This window comes from Harpia harpyja, chromosome 3 (assembly GCF_026419915.1).
Source record: "Harpia harpyja isolate bHarHar1 chromosome 3, bHarHar1 primary haplotype, whole genome shotgun sequence".
Classification (NCBI taxonomy): domain Eukaryota; kingdom Metazoa; phylum Chordata; class Aves; order Accipitriformes; family Accipitridae; genus Harpia; species Harpia harpyja.
The window spans coordinates 74,022,320-74,041,524 of NC_068942.1; the positions used below are offsets into that span (position 1 = coordinate 74,022,320).

The 19,205-nt window shown below is 40.3% G+C and overlaps 1 protein-coding gene across 1 annotated transcript in view; it reads right to left on the minus strand.

The window, feature by feature from the left end:
- NUDT14 (nudix hydrolase 14) overlaps positions 1 to 16,112 on the minus strand; it is a 65,024-nt gene extending 48,912 nt beyond the window's left edge. Inside the window, exon 1 of the mRNA XM_052783392.1 lies at positions 15,926 to 16,112. Within this exon, the coding sequence (XP_052639352.1) occupies positions 15,926 to 16,006 (81 nt within the window). The 5' untranslated portion in view covers positions 16,007 to 16,112. The remainder of the gene's footprint in view (positions 1 to 15,925) is intronic.
- Between the last annotated feature and the right edge of the window lie 3,093 nt (positions 16,113 to 19,205).

Consider the following 19,205-nt stretch of genomic DNA (forward strand, 5'->3'; position numbering starts at 1 on the left):
CCATTGGCAGCTGATTCTTTTGACCACAGAGTTATCAAGATAAAGAGCCTGACTGTGAAATTTCAGGCTAGTGTTATTTAATGACAGGCAGGGGAATTAATTCTGCACTTGCCTTAACATACCTAGATCAATTATGTCTGTAGTAGCTGTTTCAAGACAGAGTGAGATTGAGTACAAAGTACCCATTTCGAGTCCAAGACGTCACAGTAGATGAGAAATCTCACTTGATATTCTTGAACTCCTTCCTGTACTCCTCTTGTGTGCTCATTAGTCAAAATACCCTTTCAACCCCTTAGGAAGAGGACTCTCCAAATGATACATACTGGACAAACACTGCTTAGGTCCAAATCACATTCCCACAACTCGTGATTGCCCTGACCACTGACTGGTACAGCAGCCCAAAGAATTTGGGACTGCTGAAGACAACCTCATGTAGAATCTCTGACTCAGAGAGACATTCAGCCCACTGACTTCACCAGGATTTAGGGCTCTCACCTCATCTCTGCAGGCACAGCAGGGAGAGAAGCAAACACAAGTATAGTAAGTAGAAGGAGAAAATGAATGTTAAAATCATCAGTCCCAAGGCAACCACTACGCCTACAAGCATAATTTCTTCTTTGCTACCCTAGGTCATGACCCTCATCCAAAAGAGGAAGGAAAGAAACTGTCCTTTCATCATTAATTTCACTATGCCATTCAGGAAAACAACACTGACAATACCATAAAACCACAGTTTAAGTTGCCACTGGTATTTCAGCCAAATGCTAATCACCACCATCAATTGTCTAATATTTCTCATTACCTCTTTATTCATTCTAACAAATTCTACTGCAACTTATACAGGGTCTGATTAAAATCTTCTCTGGTTGACAAAGAGCCAGCAGAAAAAAAAACTATCCCCCTTCTACCACAGTACTGGACCACTCCATATTTAGATACATAATAAAGCTGCATTCAAAAACTATGCAGTTGATGAATGCTGTTCTAATTTCAGAAACAAAAACTACTGACTATGTCACCTGAAGCAGAACACTGGTAAGAAAAAGCCTGTGTATAAACTGTTGTATCATTAAAATTGGATTTAAAAAAAACACAACACAGAAAACAATCCGTCATGCATAACTTCAAAGTTACTTGGTTTTGCAAATGCACCTGTAAAGCAATAGTGTGGATCACATAAGTATGATTTTAAAGAGTAATTAACAAATCTATTCATTTATTTATAACTTATGAAGGACAAAATATCTCTGATGCAGTATTCAAATCAATGCAGGAACAATATAGCTCAATGAACTGTACATCTTGCATCACACACCAGCCTGGCACACGCCAACAAAAAAACAGCATTAACAGGATTGACCAAGGTTAGCAAGCAGCACTTGGGAGATCCCAAGTTTCAACACAGTTGGGAACAAAGCCAGGTGCAGCACCACGGTGTCTCCATGGTGAAGTAAGAGCAGGGAAGGATGCCTCCTACACACCAAGTCTCATAGGAAGTTAGGGTTACCGCTTACTGCAAGTGTTTTCATAGACAAGGTCCGGGGATTTTTAGCATGTCTCCTCAGCAGTACTGAATACTGTAAGCATGATAAAACTGTTTATTGCCATTTCTGTTGGCTCTTTCAGCACAATAACAAGACACCTTAAGCTCTAAGACTTCATCCTGAGCATGCAATGGCATGAACCCAGCATATACAGAAGAGCCTAAAATCTTAGTCAAAGAATGAAGGTCACAAATTCACTCCACAGACTCAGCAGGGCTGCTCTGAGAATGAAGAATTAACTTCCACAAGTACTACAGACAATTACATACCTTCCCTTGCAAGAGCAAGACACACTTCTCTGACTAAAAAGAATACAAAACATAGCACTGCAGAAAGTTGTTTCTTTTCTCTTTCATCCTCTCCCCAAGGCACAACTGTTAGGTGTGGTTTGTCATCCCACTTAAAGGAGTACTGGAAGGCATGCCACTGCTCTATCATAAGGGCCGCAGAAGAATGTACAGACAGAGGCGAGGGAATACGCAATGCCAATTGGCATTCACCTGGGGTTTTTTTGAGAAATACTTCAAAAGCAAATATTCCAACAGTTTTTCCGTTTAGTGAAATAGTTTCCCTCACTAGCTTTTTTCAGCCCCTGGGTGTGATTAAATCTCTACTCTCCCACCCCCCAACATAATTCTTACACTTAAACCTTGACATTCATATTATTACTTTTACAAATTAATCTTTCTCTATGGAGTGTACCATAATGCTCTAGGGAGGCTCATACGTTCCTGTGAGTCTTGTGAGAGCTCTGCCAAGAGGTTTTAACTCCTGGACAGATCAAAGAGAAAGTAACGAGATAAAAAGAAACAGGGTTCTCCAGACTGACAGGTCAACCATCTCTCCTCAACAAGAAAAAAAGGATGATTTACAGAAACAAACAGGGAGACAATCAGGTTTCAAATTTGACGGAACTATCCCATAAAGTACTATAGTAGTCATTTCTGTACTAATGATTACTGATTGGTTTCACTGAATAGGAGGCCAATAATCTCACGTTATTCTTTAACTTATATGAGTGGTACACATCAGATGAGTTACAGATCAAATTTTAGGCCGTACAAACTGCAGTGCTCTGGAAATGTAACTCAAAAGAGCAACACAAGCGTTGCAGACAAAGCAAGCCAGAAACTGCCTACCTATGTCCAATGTTTTGAAGTGTCAGAAATGTTAAAACACTGAAAGCAGAGTGCTAAGTGCAGACCTACATATGAAATTCTAAGACAGATTTGCCAAAAGACTTGATAGCCAACTTTTCTTCTAATCCTGCTGCTTCAAAAGCTCAACAAGCTTAAATGACCAAATAATAACAAAGGTATGTCTTAAAGCCAAAACAAAAATGAATGAAGCCAACAGTGATAGTTTATTTCAGCAGTTCAAGATAAGAATATATACAAAAGCTATATAGGTTCATATCCTAAATAAATTTTTAAATTATTTACAATGTTATACTCAATATACAAATTTACATGTTTCCCCTATTTTTTCCACATCTTGACTTCTAGCTCAGTTTGTCAGAATATGTAATTCCTGGTCAAAAAGCACTGAACTGTTGCAACTCCAATCACTTTATTTTCTAATTAGAAAAAAATCTGTTAGCCAAATGGCTTTAGAGTTTGCCTAAACTAGGATTAAGTAGAAACAATGCAAGTGAAGACCTGACTTTACCAATGACAGGAGCAAAAATACCATTGCATTCAGCAAGGTTGGAATTTCAAAAGTTTATAAAAATACATACTAAGGATCTTAGTGTCTGGCCTTTCCTAGTCCAGACCCATTATATGCTAGAGCCCTTTTATGCAGTAAAACAAAAATACTACATCCATTCCAAGTTCACAAATAACTATTATAGCTAACTAAAACATCAGCTAAAATGACAAATATCATTGAAAATAATCCTTAAAATAATAACACCAAGTTATCAAATTCTATGTAGTTGATTGCATACATTCATATGCTATATTCGTACTCCTAATTTAAATGATTTTGTACATCATGAAAATCTTACAGTCAGTCAAATAATGTTATGCTTTTTGATGATATATACCTTTTCAAAGCATATCATGTGCAGAAAATCCAGTAATTACAGTCATCACATATTAGGCTCTTGGCAAAAACAATTTTCTACATTAAGAATCAGATCTAGAGTCAGAATCATGCATGGATGTAGCTGTTTAACTCCAGAAAGAACTCACTAATTAAAACTGAAACTACAACATCGAACATTTCTGAAATCTGAACATTTCTGAAATCTTAAGATGGATAGTGAATAATGCACAGTGTGCTTTATCAGCTTGCTGAGGAGTTCTTCTAGTCTTTTAAAACAATTGTTTGTATTTGCTTACTTGCAAATTTGCACCTTGATCATATGCAGCATGACATATCAGAACAAGCATTTGGCTTAAAAGAACAAAGCTCAAAGTTTCAGTGGAAATGTTTTCTATGCATACTTTTTTTTTCCACCTTTTTTTTTTAATTAGATCTATACACAACTCTAAAAACCACACTATTTACTGTCTGGGAGGACTGTAGAGGGAAAAGAAGGTGGGGACAGGAGAGGGAAGTGAGAGGATCAGCTTCCAGAAGAAACACTCACGCACTTACTAGATGATACACAAATGCACTTTGCACACACTGAACACATGAAACTTATCCTATACGCTGCAACACAAAGAAAGATAACTATTTCAGAAATACGTAAGAATTTGACGCACTAGGTAGTTAAAAACACCAGAAGAAGGCATTCCTAAATAGAGGGGAAATAAAATTAAAAAGCAAGTAACCACCACCTACATTTTTATGCTTGTGTACTTTTCCCTCTGTACATTAGGAAAAAAAACCCTCCTGGGGAAAAAAAAAAAAAATCTTGCTCACATGCACACACACAGAGGGTCACAAAAGCTATGAAGGAGATACTTAACACAGGTTCCTGCACAGATGACAAGCCATTAAACTTTCACCTTTAGGTAGTTATGATGATCTGATGTCTCTTTTATGATATCTCCCATTTTTTTTAATTAAAATCTACAATGTGTTTAACAAGCAATTCTTCTATCAATCTTTGATGTGTTTTACTTATAAAGCAATGACAGTTTTCAGTTCAGTCTCCTTAAAGTTCCAGAGAAACCATTTTCCACTCACTTGCTTTGAAAGCCATTAAAACAACTTGATGAAGAACAGCAGCAGGGGGCTAATAGAAGCCAAGGCTTAGCAACAATCTTTAGGTTTTCCTCCTAAGACTTTCTCACAGACCCTCCTCACAAAGATCCTCAGGGCTTTTCATACTCTCCTTTCTCGCTGCCCCCCCCAAAAATCAGTTCAAAGTGACGGATGCAACTAGCTCCAGGTTTTGCTATTTTCTTAATTTCACTTTTACCTCTCAATTTTTATAGACTCCACTGAAATCTGATTCCCATAGCAGTGGTCATCTCCTCATCATCCTCCCGTCGGGAAAAAGTGATACACAGAAAGATTCAAGAAGTAACTTGGGAACACCTTCTAACTTGTCATCTATTCTGAAGAGACCACTGGTACAGAGAAATGTACCTGTTGCTTAAAAGTCATATACAAGTGGCATTCAATTAATTGGATTACTTAGTGATTTATATATGTAGTTCTGTGTTTTACTACAGTATTTCTGAAACCTTCATAAAGACAGTGACCCTGTAGCAGTTTAAATCTTGGGATATAAAGTAAAGAACTATGCAAGCTAACTGCAAATAAACTTCAACAACTCTTTAAAAATGGGAATTGCCTCTAACAAATGGTAAGTTCTTTGATTACAGTTTCATGCAAATGTAGAAATCAAAGTTTTATGGAAAACAGAACTATTAGCATAGTACTTATACTGATCAGAATCACTAAAGCATACTTTTTAATCTATGTTTTGCTGTGCTCACCACCATTTTAGTTATTATTATGGCCACTGGAAGGACAATCTTTGTTGATCACTAATTTTGGGGAACTTCTGGAACTCCAGAGCTCTACGGACTCTTCAATTGCTGTATTCAAGCAATGCCGCTGTGGTCAAAATACTGCACATGGCATTTCAGCTACATGAACAGCTACTTCCCTGAAGCAGGGCTATATGACATAGCTGTTCATCCCAATTCTAGTTACAATCCCTTGTTCTTTTAAAAACTAGAGCTACAGTTGCAGTACATGTGGCTAGGAGCAAACAGGGACTAAAGGAGCCAGATACATGTCTCCTCATCTTGAGGACAGGGGCAGCACATATGAGAGATTCGAGGTCAGGAAAGACAGATGGTGGGCATTTCCATTATAGCTAAGTCACCTCTTGTCCTTACACCACTGAGCTTTATGTTTTCCAATTGGTGACTCTCACAGTTTGTGTTTCTACTTTATTTTAGCAAGCTCATATTTGTAAAACAAACTGGGAGAATACACTGTGGAATAAACTTCTAGATGTCTGAGAACAAATCGTATTGATACTTTCTCAGAGCAACGCCAATAATCATACTTTCTGCATCTCCCCCTTCTGCTAAAGAATACACTGTTAAAATGTTAATGTGAGATCTGTTTTCTAAATGAGATTTCCTTGGGAAAAAAAAAACACCATAAGAAATTCTAAGTCAGTGAACTGACATACAGTCCTGTCAGTAAAGACACAAAAAGCTTCTGTTGGCTTTCTGAGATAATCATATCATAAATATTGGAAAAGGATCCATCAAGAATATAACCTAAGGAAGTTTGAGAAGCACAGAAACAATATCCTAAGGAACAGGAACAGTTATGTACAATTTTCTACAAGCATATGATCACTTCACAGAATTGAAAAAATGTAAGGCTGGAAGGACCTCACAAGATCACTAGTACAACTCTCTTAATGGTGGCAGGATCAAACATATGTTATGTGAGTGCTATATAATACATGCCAGATCCAGAATATGTGTCTAAGCATTATCCAGTCAGAGCCTCCATTCAGGCTGCTCCATCCTTCAAATTATTCTACCATTTCTGCAACCTTGGGTTTAAAAAAATACTTTCAATACTATATATGTAATAGCACTGTAAGACTGTTATGCTACAAGTACATGACCTAGAGTTCATCATGAATGCTACTGCAGAATAACCATTTAATCAAAATTACCATTAGCATTACTTCTTTCTATATTAGTTTTCAAGTATTAATGCTTACTTCTCCAGGAGGGTAAACTTTTCTTTTCTCATATTTTCTATTTTCAGAGAAAGAACATCTCTCACCTTTAGGAGTTTAGCCTCATTTCCCTATAATGTATTCATCACCGCTCAGCACATCTGTCCCAGCAAATCCCATTTCCTGTTCTATTCATGAGGCTCAGCAACCTGGAGCTTTAGTGATTGCCGCCACACTTTTCCCATGGCCTTCTCACCTCTCACCCCCCCCACGCACCCCGCTCCCATTGTTTATCATCTGTTCTCCCCTGCTGCAAACTGCTGTCAGATGTTCACTTATCCCTAATCTTACTCACTGCCTTTGATATTCTTTCTAATCCAACAACCTGTCAACTGGGGCATCAGCCCATGTCCAGACCAGCTGCTCTGTCACAGGCCGTAAGATTCCCTCTCAGCTCCAAGAGGTATTTAAAGGATTTTGACACAGCAACCGCAACGTGAAACAAATAATTAATGCTGTTTTGATCAGTGATCAGGGCTTTAGTGTGACATGAGCTGACCACTAAGAAAAACTGAGCTTTACTTTGTTTAAACTTCAGTAAACTTTAGTGTTACTGTATTAACAAGATTTTGATCTATGTCTGAAGGACAGTACCAAAAAGCTAAGTTCTTTAACTTGTTTTAGTTAAAAATTATGAAGAATAATTAATCTGAATGTAAGTCAGAGGGGCACTTAACTTTATATGCCTGCTGTGTAAAACATGCTTATTTATGCAACATCAACTTGTGTAGAGTTTTCAAAGCACGGGACCTGACCTTTTATGAGTTACAGCTGAAAATACAAATGTATTTTAAATATGGCACCAGCTGAGATAAAATTGTTATTTAAAACACACGTGTATTTTCAGGAGTATAATAAAGCGTAGTTTCAGCCCATATGGACCATCAAAACCAGACATTTTAAAGAATATTCCCATTTACAGAAAATGTCTGATTTCCATAATATTCAGATTTGCTATAAACACTTAAAATGCTACAGTGTTCATCTGCTTTAAAACATACCAAATACACATAATGTCATAGCTGAAATTATGATTCAGATGACAGATTTTTTGTACTGGGAAAAAGAAGTTTCTGCTATTTAAGCAAACATATGTATTTTGATCCAAACTGAAAAACAAATAAAGCACTTAGTTGTTGAAGAACAGAACACTATTTTGTTTCTCAGATCTAACTGCAATTACTACAAAAAAGATGGTACCAAACAAGTCAGAAAAGCCTACTTTATACCCTTCAGTAGTTGTATTTCACACACACAAAAATATAATAAAATCTCAGTGATGGATTTTATAACATGGTTCATTCACTTAGAACTAAACCACTTTTATTCTTAGGGCTTGTCTACACCAGGGCATCAGGAAAATGAATCTGAAATAAGTACCTTGATGAACTTGAATTCTGCTAGTTAAACTCCATTAAATCCCTGTGTGGACACAGTCATTCAGTTTAGTTTACTGCTGCCTTAGGGCATGCACTGGAAAGTTAACATGGATTAAGGTAGGGTATGAATTCAAAGTGTAATCATACTTTGAAAATGGTTTAACGTAAACAGAACCAGACTCTTTGTTGTAGAATGAGACATGGAGCAATCAGGAAAGTCCTGTGTAGACAAGCCTTTGCAGATGAGGCTACTGGAGTGGTATTGTCAAAGCCAATGGTTTTCAACCTCTTCATCTGCAGACCTGGAAACATCTTCCAGTGAGGCTGCAGACCTTGGCAGCACATTAAAATCTGCTGATAATTGATGGGCTTTTCTTAGTTGACTCACATGGATGACCTACAAGCCCCCAATAAGCTATGTATCAGAACTTGAAAAATACTGGTTTAAGCTAACTACAACTTACGTACCTCCTCCTAATACTCAGTCTTAACTTCATAGCTATTGCATGGTAACCCAAGCAGTCTAGTTACTGATGACATTAAATGAGATTTTAATGTTCATTTATGCAGGTGTAGACACATTTCAGCCCTGTGCAGGGATGCCACAAAAGATACTTTGACAGAGCCTTTTTCTTTCCAATAAGTGACATTTGCTGCCATAAGTTTGTTAAATCATAATATGACTGTCCTAAAAATATTAAATTTTGTCACTGCCAACTAGTTTTCATGTATTTACTTCAAAGAACCCTACATTCACTTGTCAAAGCATGCTGGATAAAGAAATTAAGACTAATACAACATAATATTCACTGAAACAAAAACAAGTACTAGAGTTCTTTTCAACTATTACTCTTATTAACTAATTCTTCTCATTTCCCCCTTTAGTAATTCATAAATGTCTCATACAAAAATAACTTGTACAAATTTCCAGAGTTGAATTCAAGGTGTATGGCAGAGCCAGAAGCAGATACACGTAGATTCCTTAATTTCTTTTCTTAAACCTGTGCTCTAATTGCAAAGAACACTGTTTCTCTCAAAGGAAATTATGTTCCCTTGGTATTTAACTCCTTAATGCTGTCATTCCAAAAACTTCACGTTTCTTTTCTTTCACCCATATAAAAGAATTATACTGCACTTCAACCATAATTCCCAGTTAACACAGCAGCAGTCAGATCAGTCAGATCAAAAATCTGTCTTATCCAGGATCCTACCTCTGACAGAAGCCAAGATGCCTAAGGAAGACTATATTGTTAAAATACTCTCAGACTCCTGCAATTTGCAGCTCAGGGACTTCCTGAGCTAGAAGCACTATGTTTGCATTTAAGATTAATACTATATACTGACAACAAACTTGACAAGCTGAAGAAAATGAGACAAATTTTGCAGCAAAAATGGCATCTCCTTTCATTGCACTACTGCTTTGAAAAAATGAACTGCAAATAAATGTATTACTCAGTAGCATATTTCCTACTACTGGAGCCTTTTGAAGATTAAACAGAAGACTTACTTGTTTGAACAGGTAACCTAAAAATCTGTTTACTCCCTCAACAGCATCATTTTTAACTGTCAAAATGGAAAAGAATGTTTTATGTTTATTAAAAAGCAGACGGAAGTTCCAGAGAACATTTCAGGCAGCTAGGCATGTTCATGTTCCTATTACCATATAAAAAAAATTTCTGAATGTAAAATCAGATTGTTAATATTATTGTAACACTGCACTACTTTGCTTTTTTCATCTTCAAAGTTTTCATGACATTAATGATACAGGCCTCACTTCTTTCTGCATGCATACATATTTTAATCTCTTGACATCTCCAAGACAGTTAAATTGTAAGGCAGAGAAACAGAGTGGTTGCTCATGGTCACAAAAGAAAGCAGTAGCAAATCTAAGATTAGAAATAAGAAATGCCTTCTTCACTGATGAATTGCGCACTACTCCCAAAGTACATTTTCTACCCATTATAAAGTTCATAATGTGTTAAAATCTACAATAGTCTTGAAAATTACTTTAGAATGACTGTAAAACTCAAGGAGATTATAATTGAATTACCTGAACACCGAATGAAAACATCATGCATTAAAATGAAATTGAAGGGAGCATTTTTCATGTTTAATTTCAAAATTAATGATTCTAAACATTAAATCAATAGATGATATGTGATGCTCAGGCACTGGACTACTCTGAAGTGTGGAAGGAATGTGAAGCTCACAAAAGAGCAAATAGTTCCAATTTACCACCACTGACTTTATGGTTCAGTCGATATGCACGGAGTTTTTGAGGTTTATCCCACATCATTGAAACAGATGCCCATTCACCATTCCACACATTCGAATACAAACTCACATACATACTGGGAAAATTACTGACAGTTGATATTAGCAGCAAACTTCTGAAAGTTCCTGGGCAGAATGCACATATATGTTTATACAATGCAAGGAAACAGTGGCAAGAGCTCCCTTGCCAGAACAACCCTTAAAAACAAAGCTATAGGAGTCTGGGCTAGATCCAGATATGTGAGCTCTGGGCAAAAGTTTCTGTTGCAGCTCAAGATATATTCCTCCAGCTAGATGCTTCCCCCCAGCTGATGCTCTGCCACCCCTTGAAGGATACTGTCCCTAGCACAGAGGTCACCAAAGTGAACTGCAAAGGCAGTTCACTTAGTTCTATGCAAAGCTCAGTAATTTAGCTTGAAGGGCTGATGGAGGTGGGTTTGAACTGGAATGGCAGAGTAAGAGCTGGCATAAAACTGCTTTCCTTTCTGCTGATTCTCAGAGGGTAATAACTGCTAGCATGGGGACAAACAATTGCATGCAGTAACTTCTTAAATTACTACAAGATTCACCAGAGCTCTGTCTGTCAAAGCCCTGTGTCAGAGTCCAAAACCAACATGCAGAACCACTGAAATCCCTGCTCAGGTACTGATTGAGAAGACTACATTGAATCCAAATTCCCAATTGGATACTTAATGCTGCCCAAAATCCTAACAGCTCTGCTCAACTGTTAGTACTCAGAGACTACTTCATGACTTAGTCTCAGCAGAATTCTTAAACTTGGTATTTTTTTTGTCTAATATATAGGCCAGTGCCTGGCTAACACACACAAAGGAGAGCTTGAAGATTTACACACAAATGTGTTTCCCAGCAGTGAGCACACTCTCCTGTGATGTGGGAAGCAATATTAATTGAAGCAAGATCTTGCAGCCTGACTTTACCACATCCCAGGGAAATGCCCTAGCCCTTGGGCATTCAGTTAATCTCTCATTAGCCATCCCTCTGGTCTCCTGAATAAATTATTTATGAAAAGCAGAAAAACTTCAATAGGAAAAAGTGAAAAGAGATTTACCATGGAGTTCCTGGTAAAGAAGCTAATTCTTCAGGAGATGATATATGTTTAAAAAAAAAAAAAAGCCCCTTTAGACAACAAATCAATTTGCACTTTAGGGGCAAGTACACATTAAAACTAGCCAGATGCTATCCTGTATGGGAGAGAAATTAATTCTCTTCTTTCAGTACCAAGCAGAACAAAAATATATAAACAGGGTTCCTACTGACAAAATGAAGAAGATATTCATCAGGCTACATGAGGTACCTTGTCCATCTCTCGCCCTCAGGCCACTCCACTTAAAATAACATAGCTTACTTGACTGAGGTGCCCATCTTGAGGAAGGGCTGACAGCTGAAAATCCCAAGCAGAAAGTGAGGTCCATTTTGAGGAGCTGTTAGATGCCTATTTTGAAGAACATAGTTTTAAACTGTACCTTACCCCTCCCCATTGGCCCTAACCAAATCTGCCTACAGCTTGCTGAATTCCATGACTCCTTTACTGCACTTCCGTTTCTACCTTTGCACTATACAAAGACAGAACAAATAATTTAAAAAAGTGGTTGGTACAGTGATTTGTCTGGAGAGCCAGGCTATTCCTCATAGCTTGGATGCCTAACACTAAGCTGCATGTTGCCTGAACCCACATGGTTCCAAAGCTAGAATTCTTTCAGAAGGGTGTACACCTAATTTTACACTCTATAGGAAACATTGAGAGCTCATCACTTCCATTTAAAATATGAGTGGGCAGAGGAAGAGGAAGATGAAAGACCTCATATGAAAAGATCTTATGACCCTGTATTGGAAGAGCAGATCCACCGTGGGCATAAATTGCTGTAACTTCAGGAACTCCTATGACTTACGACAATCCTCGCTACAGCTAAATAGCCAGAAACCAACATTTTTCTCAAGGTCTTTTGGGAGGGTATTTCTGTATTTAATCAAATATAACAGGTTCAATCCAACGGACGACTCAAGCTCTTACAACACAGGAAAACTTAAGACTCAAGCACAAACCTAGAAAGACACTGATGGAGTTTTCTCTAACATGATAGTAACCACCTGACTTGATTCTAAGTGCATACAACTCTGTTCCTGCATGTGCCCACAACTCCCTGTCTGAACATCCAAGAAAATACTCAGCTGGCCAAAACACTAATCCAGTCTTTGGGCCTACAGTTTTGAATGTGTTAAGTGCCCCTGACGAACAGGTAGGAGACCATCTGAGTCTTTGGCTCCACTCTTGATCAGGTGTGACCACAATCTTCTTCACATGCATAACCTGTGTAGGCTTACAACAGTATTTACTCAGCATTTTGTTTAGATTTCACCACCCCTCCCCCACCCACCCAATGGATCCCTTTCTGATGTCCTGCAGTTTTCTGGTGGGCTGTAAACCTGCTAGAAGAATAGCGGTTTACAACTCAGCGGGGTACGAGTTGAATGGATAAAAACTGACTAGTAGGGTAAACTGTGATACAAATCAATTGTATCTAAGTTTATGTTTAATTGCTGAAGACTTAACTGTTTTAGCTACAGCGATGGGATCAAAATTACCTCCAAACAAGTAGCACAATTTTTAGATTAAATGTCTTAGAATCAATGCTGTAATGTACGTGTTCATGATTAAATGTCGAGGAATCAATGCTGTAACGTTAACTGTTCATGAATGCTTAGAAATAATCTTAAAATCACATTGTATGTGAAAAATTCTTTCAATTTCTTGTTTGTACAGAAAAGCAATAGTTATAAAACCCCAAACTAATAAAATAAAAAACTCTCATTCTATATACATCCTTGGACAGAGGAGTTATGTTGAAATATCAGTGTCTATTTTAGGAATGTATCTGTTTGAAAATAGATTTCAAAATCTCAGTCTTCAAGGCCCAAATTATTCTTCATCAATATTAAATAAACACAAAAATATGCATCAATGAATCTTCTTCAGACTGCAGTGAATTATAGGGGACATGTAATAGCTTCACAAAAATACCTGTAAGACTGCCCCAAGCCTTCCAATTACAGCATGATGCCACATACTGCATAAAGTAAGTATCCAAACTGATCTCAGTTTTCACAGTGCAACAAATGCCATTATTTAAATTTTCCTCGTTCAGATTATTCTGTTATTCAGAAAGACTTTTTTATTAGATTTGGGTTAAGTTCAGCAAGCACGTGCAGGGAATTCGTGGAAGGGGGAAACTAATTTAAGATACAGCACCAATTAGGAACTGAAAAGAAGAAAAGTTTCTTTTTCCAGCTAGCGAATAAAAAAATGTTGGACAAGGGGAAGACCTCCTCAGCATAAAACCATTAAGATCAAGGGCTAGATTTTGGAAATAATTTTCAGTGTTAGATGAGTGTGGAATTCTTAAGCAGATCAGACACCTAACTCCCTTAGATTTTAGACACTTAACCGTTTAGGTATTTAATGGAGTTTTCAGCAGGCCTAAATGCCTTTGAAACAATTAGTTAAATGACTAAAAATATTTAGTATTTCCTCTGGTTAGTAAGTCAGGTTTTAAATGCAAAATGTGTTTTCAATAAATGTAGGGCTTGTCCCTCAGGTCAGGTGCAGGCAGTTGTGCACTTGTTGAGCTTATGCACTCAGTAGGCCTGACCTAAGCCAGCTTCTCTACAGATGCCGTATAAACTACATTTTCACGTTCATTTTAAGACAGTGCTGCAGCCAAGAGAAACAATCTCTGCCCTCAACCAGCCCCCAAACACTCATCCCTAACCACCATATTACCACCTCCCCTCTGCCAGCATAAGCATTTGAACTGAGGGACTTTCTTTAGGTGAAAACTAACTCCTTTTTTGGGCCAGATTATGTTTGACCTGGACCAGATCCCTGACCCAGCTCACTATCTTGCTGCACAAACACTTGTGCAAGCAGAGGAAGTAGCAAGATGTGCAGAAAGGGCAAGTCTACTTCTTTTGGTGGCAATGTTGGTATCTGTCAAATCACAGCACGTGACCAAACACATCCTTATTTCTTCTTTACCATACTCATCACATTTAAGGCACTTGTATTCAATTAAAAGTAATTTTGTAATACTGTTTTGGACATTTTAATTAAATCCCATTTTTCATGCAAATAGAGCATGACTCAGAAATGAAAATGAAATTAAGAAGCAAGACTTGTCACTTAAAAACTAAGCCAGAAAAAATTCAGAACATGAAAGAATGTTCTTCAGGTTTTCTTCTGATACCTATAAAGAAATAATTAATTCAGTGTAAAGCTTTCAGCTGTTCACGAATCAAAATGTTTTACTTTTCCCAACCAATTAAAAGAGTGCTTTCTTCAGGAAAATCATGTACAACACGTATCAAAAAAGGTAAAAAAAATCAATTCACCTGTTTTGATGCAAGCTATTTCAACCCTTGCTTTTCCTTTTCTGTATCTTATCTCACTGTTGGACTTACACCTCCTCCATATACATTCCCTCTCCTGCCTTTTCAACTGATGCGTTTAGAAGCAAAGCAAAGGAGTAAGAGAAGATGTGGTCTGCAGCATGCATTTCTAGGGCTGTCCAAATTCTTCTGTATTTCCACATCCACCCCTCTACCTGGGCAGAAGCTCACCCCGGACCAGCCAATACTGCATCATCAGCTAGAAAAACAAACGCTTTTGTGCATGACCTCACTCGCAGAAAACTTTCAAGGAACATGCAGCACTTTATGCTGCGAGAAGCGACTTTCCTTTCACGCCTTGCATTCCTGCCACTGTTGGAGGTACCAGTTCTCAGGGACGCTGTGGAAGGTGACTCACGTTGATACAAACATGACAAGGAAAGGGATTTCCTTCCCTGCTTCCCACTTGCCGGCACCGAGGCGGGCCTGGCAGAGCAGCGGCCTAACTTGTCGATATAAGTTAACAACACGCCGCGCTGAGGGCTGGCCAGCAACCGGCTCGATCTGCAAACTCTCAGCAGCAAAGCAAGGCCCAGATCAAGAGATGCCCCGCTCAAAGGTGAACTGAAAAACCAGAACGGGGTTAAGGAGACAGCGCCGGACCCCGGTGAGGTAGCGGGCACCCGGGGGCACGGCGCACCCATGGAGGAGCTGGAGTTGCTGGCACACCCCAAGGCAGTGCCCTCCACCGGCACCGATCTTTCGGGCTACCTCCGCCGTCCACCCCGCCGGCCAGCGAAGGCAGCGGCGGGCGGGCAGGCAGGGGCAGAGCAGCCGCCTGCGGGGCGGTGCCGGGCGGTGCGGGGCGGGAGGGCGCCATCAGGCTGAGGCGCACGCTCCTCCGGCGACACCGCCGCTGTCCCAAAATGGCGGAGGCGGGGGGGGGGGGGGGGGGGTGACAGGACACCAGAGGGGCCCGCGGGCCGGCCGGCCCTTCTCCTTCGGCCTCCCGCCTCTGCGCTCCGCGACGAGGCGGGAGAGGGCCCGGCCGCGGCGGAGGGAAGGGGCGGGGGGACGGGACGGGATGGCCCGGCTGTGAGGGAAGGGGCTGGGCGGGCGCCAAGGGTCGAGCCGCCGGCGCCACTCACCTGCCGGTAACAGAGGCGGAAAGGCCGCAGGTAGAGGGAGGAGGTGCAGGGTTTGAGCGCCAGCTCCTCGATGGCCTCCATCCCTGCCGGGGGGCAGCGGCGGCCAGAAAGTGGAGGAGGAGAAGGAGGAGGAGGAAGGGGAGAGGCGTGCGCAGCCGCTGGCGGCCGGGCCGAGGGCGGCGGGCAGGGCCGACCCCAGCCGGGCAGGGCCCAGCCGAGCCGGGCAGGGCGCGGTGCGGACCCGGTGCGGGCAGAGCCCGCGGCGGTGCCCGCGGCCGGGCGGCTGCCGGCTGCAGCGCAGGGCCGGTTCCCCGGCGCGGTACGGAGCCCGGCAGCTCCCTCCCTTGCAGGCCGGCCGGGGCTGCGGCGCCCTCCTGCCCGCTTCCCTCTGAGGAGAGCCGAAATGCGGGGTTTCACCCCCAAAACGGGGATGCGGCAGCAGCAGACGGGGGCCTTGTCGCCTCTACTCCGCAAAAACACCTGTTTGTGATGCTGTTTTCTCAGAAGTTTGGGGAATGTTTTCCGGCGTCAGTTGATTTCCACACGTTAGACCAAAATTCATGGGGTGTTCCTGCACTAAACAGAAACCGGGTCCCCTCCTCTGAAGACTTGATGTAACCTGGTGCTGAATTTTGCCACGGGTCATCCCAGTCCTGGACGTACGTAAGGTTTTGCAGGATGAGGACCTTGCTGTGACAAGCACAATTTCTTAGGTCTGCCTGCGTGATGTTTTCATGTCAAAATGGGAGTTGTATGAGTGGTGTGGAAAATGCAGGTACAAATACAGATGCAGGTACAAATACAGATTCATTGGTAACCTGCAATGCGTCATTCGGTGCTTCTCAAACTTTCCCTCTCAGGGTCAGTTTCCCATTGCGGCCACGCACCCAGCCCATGGCAGAAGAATAAATGCAGCTTCATTAGACTCATCTGGCTGTGTTCAGTGGCAAAAGTTACAAAATAATTACCCCCTCCCCTTTTACTTCATTTTTTTTAAACAAATCAGTATTAGATTTAACAATTTCCTGATTTTCATAGGAGTTTGATCATTGTTATGCAACATTGGCTTAATTTCTCTTGGTGTTTTAATATTCCTGATAGTGATTTTCTAGATGTATGAGCAACAGAGCTCATGATTTGTCATGGTTATTATATCTCTGATTTGTGTTCACTTTCCTTGCAGATGTTCCAGTGTACAGCTATTTTAGTTACTATATAAATAATTTCATCGATATATCAACCACACAGAGAATAATCTGAAATTTCTTGCTTCTCTTTCTTTTTTTCTCTTCTAATCTACTTCCACTGCATCACTAAGAAAGTTTATTATCTTGTCATGTGATAGTAAGAATCTTAGCAGTATGGCTAGAAAGAAAAGATCCGGCATTTACTAAACTCACTAACAAGTAAATGAGGCAGCACTTACATTGCAGAACGCTTACTATCAATTCTGATAACGCAAGTGACAAAAAAATGTTTGGTGGCACTGAAAAGTGTGGTTTTAGAAGTGTATTTGCAAAGCTATCATAACAAATAGGCAACTAAATGTATTTTTTTAGCTGATTTTGAAAATACCTGTGTAACTCCATTTGCATCATTGGTTATATCCCTATATTTCTGTTTTTTCAGAATGATCTTGAGGTCATTCAGAGCTCCTGGGAACTTAAGCTGTATTTTTCTATTAAATTATTTCAGTCTTCCAAGTCCAATTCAAGTATAAACACAGTTTCCATGCACAGCAAGTTTACAGTATCTCTGTTTGCTTATGTTAAAAGTTACCAGGTACCCAGATCGGTTCAGCCAGTTAGATTGCCCTCTTCAATAAACATTCTGACACCACTTTAAGGTTTTGAGTGTGTGTGTGTTTTGGGGAACGTGTCATAGCATGTGATGGATTGCTTATTCCATTCTTAGTCTTAGGTGGGAAGCTTTTGGGGTTGTGATGTGTCGCAGACCTGATCTTGCTAACATACCTGGAACAGTTGAGCGCAGTGTCGCAGGAAAACACATTTCAGGGTGCTCTATTGTTACAATTGCAATTGAAAGTTGTAGACTTCTTTATCAGAAAATGTTCTTTGTAATTATGCTAGCTGAACTAAGGATTTAACAGGCTGAAATTGAGGAGCTGCATTAGCGTTACTGTTTTACAGGTGAAATCTGAGTGAGAAAATAAATGGGAAAAATATGTCCTGCTAGCATCGAGCAGCTGGACCTGAATTTCATGACAATTCTTCATTAAGGCCTAGATACCCCATGCAGCAAGTGGCTTTGCCTTTGCTAGTCCAGGAATACTCCTGGGAAGGAGACGCCCCTCAGCTCCCACTTAGTCCAATGGACAATAATGAAGGGGAAGAACTTACTTTTGGATGGGTGAGATGCACTCCTGCTTTCCTGTTCCCCTGCACCGCTTTTGTGCCTTGCCTGTGCTGACTGGTGCAGTGACTCTGACCTGGCTGTAAATGCACTGGCTTCACAGCAAGAAGTACGAGAGGATACAATACAGAGATGCTACTCAGCAGCTTGGCTTGGGGGTCGTGAGAGCTCTGTTCACACATAAAGTCCCACCAGGGCAGACGTGTCTACCATGCACTCACCACTTCTGCTGGAGTAACTTGATTCCGAAGGACATTGAGAGACCAGGCGTGTTTGCTCAGGCAGAGCGCTGCCCCATATGGATTTATAGCCTCAGATAATGATCAGCTAGGAGATCTCTGAACTACTCTGTTGTGTGTTACTTGACATCCCTGTGTGTCAGCTCCTTTTTTCAAGAGGAAGTGCTAGTGGTGGTGTTCCTCCAGAAACTTGTGAAAATAGATTTTCATAATTCCAAGGTGCTCGAGTACTGCGTTGATGTCTATTAGCTTCAGTGAGATGGTTCCAATATTTAAGTTTAAGCCCATGTTTAACTGCTTGCAAAATCTTTTGGTTTCAATTAGCAGTACTCCATAAAGTATTGTTTACGTTTCTATGATACTGTCCCTAGATCATCAGTTCCCAAACTTCTTGCATCCCAAACTTCTTACATCCTGGATTACTCTCCACCATCACAGTTTCTTTGCAGAGTACTATCCAGGTTTACCATTACACTCCTAGTTGAAATAGCTGCCAATGATAGGCTTCAATAAACGCGCTACCTTGTACCATCACGTCTTCCTTGTTAAGTGTTATTGTTAATTTGACTCCCCCAAAAACAGGAGGGTGTCAGAATGACAGGTTGCCTTTCAGTACATTAAACACATTCTTTTATCTTCCTTAGAAGTGCCTTCTGTATTACATGTTG